General features: G+C 33.0%; 1 protein-coding gene across 1 annotated transcript in view; it reads left to right on the top strand.

Moving 5' to 3' along the window:
- LOC125042088 overlaps nucleotides 1–2,664 on the top strand; it is a 14,076-nt gene extending 11,412 nt beyond the window's left edge. The window contains exon 5 of the mRNA XM_047637554.1: nucleotides 1,640–2,664. Within this exon, the coding sequence (XP_047493510.1) occupies nucleotides 1,640–1,896 (257 nt within the window). The 3' untranslated portion in view covers nucleotides 1,897–2,664. The remainder of the gene's footprint in view (nucleotides 1–1,639) is intronic.
- The last annotated feature ends 2,219 nt before the right edge of the window (nucleotides 2,665–4,883 follow it).

Here is a 4,883-nt window from a genome sequence, read left to right as displayed (position 1 = left end):
ATGAACGATAGGAAAAAGAGGAAAGAAAGGTCTGAAGAGAGAGAGCGTGAAGAATGATGGGAATAAGTGAAAGAAAGAGAGAGAATAGATGGGAGAGAGGAAATGGAAATAAAAGTGAGAGAAGGAATAAATGAATAAATTAAATGAATAAATAAAAGTATAAATTTCCCGCGTCCCTCGATATTAAAATGTTGAAACACCTCGTTCTTCATTTCGTTTTATTTAGACTAAGAAAAGAAAAGAAAAGAAAAGAAAAAAAAAACAGTACGGTAGGCTACATTTCAGCGTGATGAAAATATATATATAAGAAAAAAACTTTCATGGCAAAATTGAACATTATTTTAAATATATACGTAGTGGTAACATATAATGTTTATTGAGATTTGAATAATATCTTTCAAACTTTTTAGTTGGTTACTCTGTAATTATTAAACACAAGAGGTAAGGTAAAGCAAAAAAATCACGCCAGAAAATTCATTGCTACACTGATGAACCAAAAATAAATTTCAGAATAATTATTTTTTACTTTTTACATATCGCCCTTCTCCCTTTGTATGAAAAATATCGGAGATCCGTACTGTTATCTCCCCCCCCTCTCTCTCTTCCATCTTTCTCTCTTCGCTTCCCCCCCTCCCTATATCTCTCTCCCTCCTCCCTCCCTCCATACCTCTTTTTTTTCTCTCTCTCCTTCTTTCTCTGTCTCTGCCTCTCTCTCTATTTTTCTCTTTTTCTTTCTCTCTCTCTCCCCCCCCTCTCTCTATCTCTCTCACTCTCTCTCTTCCATCTTTTTCTCCCCCCTCTTTCTCTCTCTCTTCCTCTCTCTCTCTCAAAATAATACCATGGAGAGGAGCTTGCGAGCTTTTGAATATCCGTGGCAAGAAAAGGTTGTCATTCGAAAGTGGGATCCACGCCATCACACATCTCGGTGGTACCAGGTTAAAACAGCTTTATTAACCTTTTATTTAACTTATCACTTAACTTATTATATAATTTATCATTGACTTTTTTTTATTAAAGGACATACACCGTCAGTGAAGACTGCCGAACTGATAATCTTGAGTTTATTATCGCCATAGTGTATATACTGTACAGTATATATAGGCTCAAGCGAGAGGCATCTAATAATAATGAGAATAATTATAGTAATATTGCTATTGATAATAAAATTATTGTGATAATAATGATAGTACTGATGTTGATAATAATTATAATTATTATTATTACAGGTATATGATAGCGATGATAATGATAATAATAATAATAATAATAATAATAATAATAACAATGATGATAATAATAATAATACAAATGATGATGATAATAATAATAATAATAGTAATGATAGTAATAGTAATAATAATGATAATAATAATTATCATCACCATCATCATCATCATAGTAATAATAAAAATATTAATAATAATAACAAAAATAATGATACTACTACTAATAATGGTTCCTAAGTGGTTCCGGGCTGCAACCCAGCAGTGATAATTGATTAATTGATTTACTGGTTATTCAAATTGATCTGCCATATCAACTGCAAATTCCATAAGTGGTGTGGATATTCATCTGTCGATCTGTCTACTTAAACATGTATCAGTCTACCCATCAGAGACTCAACCTCCTCCTTCTGCAGCCGGGACGGGAATGATAGTGGAGCTGTGCCAGTACTGCTTCCAGGGAGACCAGCGACCCATTACCTGGGGTTACGTCAACAGAATACCTTACTCTGACACTGAACTCAACATGTCGCTTGTGGTTGATCCTAACCCGGGGAGTTTCGCCGCATACCATATGGACAAGATTGGATCGGAGTACAAGTTCATTGGCACCGATGCTACGGATACCCATCCCACGCTCTGCCAAGATAATGATTTGAATTTGGAACTTTAGAACCTGTATATGTATGTAGGTCTATCTATTTCTCTCTCTCTCTCAATCTCTTTCTCTATCTGTCTGCCTGTTTGTCTCTCTCTCTCTCTCTCTCTCTCTCTCTCTCTCTCTCTCTCTCTCTCTCTCTTACGTGGTTTGGTCCTCCGCATGTCATTGTGTGAGCTGTTATAGGGCCCGGTTGTGTATGCACGCTAGCTTGGTAAAGGCGATTTTTGCGAGTGAGTTTTGTCAAGATTTCTTGTTGAGTTGAGCTTTATAGCTTGATATGGGGATTTATCTATATTCTTCATTTTTCTAGCATTGCTTTCATTTTAGAAATGAACTAAAGGACTGCGACCAACTTAGTAGTAGCTAAGATTTGGTGATATTTCAGTATACTTTTCTCGATAGAAGAATAGGTTATCTGAACGTAGCACCTCACTGTTATCCATGTCATTCTTACCGGTGTCATCTTGTTTATACATAACGTTCTTTTCTATTTTCATTTCTGAGTAACAAATCACCATATAAAAATGACACTTCAAAAGCTCACAGAAGCATACACACACGCACAGAAACAACAACAACAGCAAAGCATGTCAGGCGCATGAAGACTAACAAAGTTTGAAGAGACATTAATGAGATTGAATAAGTTCTTTAAGTAAGATGTAATTACCGCATTTTCATTTTCATCAAAATTACACGCAATCCTAATTCTCATTCATACTATTAATGCTACTATTATTGCTACTATTACTACTGCTACTATTACTATTATTGCTACTACTACTACTGCTACTATTACTATTATTGCTACTACTACTACTGCTACTATTACTATTATTGCTACTACTACTACTGCTACTATTACTATTATTGCTACTACTACTACTGCTACTATTACTATTATTGCTACTACTACTACTGCTACTATTACTATTATTGCTACTACTTCTACTGCTACTATTACTATTATTGCTACTACTTCTACTGCTACTATTACTATTGTTGCTACTACTACTGCTACTATTACTATTATTGCTACTATTATTACTACTACTGCTATCATTGCTTATACATATATCATTTATGTTAATACTACTGCTATTACTGCTATTACTACTGCTACTACTACTATTATTACTACTGCTACTACTACTACTGCTTTTACTGCTGCTACTACTACTATTATTGCTACTACTACTAATACTGCCATTACTACTACCACTATTGCTACTACTGTTTCTACTACTACTACTACTATTGATTTTACTTACCTATATTTTTTGCTTTTGATATTGGCCTCCTATTAAATGACATTGTTCAGTGGAGGCTAACATCAATGGATGTGTACCTTACATTCGTGTACATGAATCCTATGAAATGTATAGAAGTGTACCTTAGTTATATACATGTGTACTTTTGTCTTAATTCGAATAGATGTGTTTAAAACATTAATATATATGCATATATACATATTTATGTATATACACATATACATCCATCCATATATATATATATATATCTATTTATACATATACATATATATGCACCGTAATCTGATTAGAGGTTTTCCCGAATAGGTATATATCCTTACTTTAAAATGTATATGTACGTGATAAAAAAAGAAGAATATATAGTCGCCATGGTGTTTCGTTCATTATTCATTGTTACCTTTTATTAATCATATTATTCTTATCACTTTCATTACTAATACTATCATTGGCATTAATGTTATTATCATTATTGTCAAAATCCTTATCATTATTCATTATGTTACTGTTGCTATTTGTTTACAGTTGTCATTGTTATTATAATTATTAAAATTATTATTCTTATCATCATCATTATCGTTATCATCATCATCCTTATCATTATCATCATTATCAACATCATAATCAATTATCACTATCACTACTTTTATTGCCATTTTTATTCTTATCATTGTTATTATAATCTTTATTATCATTGTTATTACCATTATCATTATCATTATCATTATTATTAATATTATTATTATATTATTATCATTGTTATTATTATTATTATTATCATCATCATAACTATCATATAACAAAGAAACAATAAAAAGAGAAGAGAAGAAATGGAAAAATAAACATTAAACAAGGAAAAGAATAAATAGATAAATCAATCATAAGCAACTATAAACAGACTATAAGCAAGGAAGAGAAGACATAGAGGAATGAAAAATAAATTGAAATAAACAAAACAACAACACACAACGGGGAAGAGAGAAAATATATAACAATAAACAATCACATTTACAATCAATAAGAAGGAAAATAAAACAAAAACACCTAAAAACAAACAAACAAACAAAAAAGAAGAAAAACAAAAGCAAAACAAAAACAGCCAAAAATGAAACAAAAAAACAAACAGTAAACGAGTAAAGTAAAAATAACAAATCTGAAAGATGAAAAAAAAATGTCTACGAAGGATAATTAAAGAATTCAAAATCAAAATAATATATATTTGCAATACAAAGACGTCCTGGGAGAGATTATCAGGTAGGTTATCTAAGTCCATTTTTTCTTTGTATCTGTCCACTTTTCTGTCTCTGTCAGTCTATCTGTCTGTCTGTCTCTCGGTCTTTCGCTTCCTCTCTGTAAAGGCTCTATATGAACGCCTTAAACATATGATTTAGCAGGAGAAGTGAAAGGGACGGTTGGCTTAACCTCTTTTATTGAGAAGCGTAAGCAACACAGATATTCACACGATACAAGTCTGGGTAAGGCTTAGTGCTAGGTCGTCAGCCCGGAGGGTGGGGGGGCGCGGCTGGAGCCAGCCTGACCCGTGGTCACGTGGGAGCTATTTATACATACTTATATTGGAGCTAGCCACGTGGAAGCTATTTATACCTACTTATATACTTATACTCTCTCTTTCTCTTTCTCTCCCACTCTCTCTCTTCCTTCCTCCCACCTCTTCCCATTCTCTCTCTCTCTCTCTTTCCCTCTAACTTTCCCTCCTTCTCCCTCCCTCTCCCT

This window comes from Penaeus chinensis, chromosome 31 (genome assembly GCF_019202785.1).
Source record: "Penaeus chinensis breed Huanghai No. 1 chromosome 31, ASM1920278v2, whole genome shotgun sequence".
NCBI lineage: Eukaryota > Metazoa > Arthropoda > Malacostraca > Decapoda > Penaeidae > Penaeus > Penaeus chinensis.
Note: the sequence above shows the minus strand (reverse complement) of the source record. Positions and strands in the feature narration are given on the sequence as shown.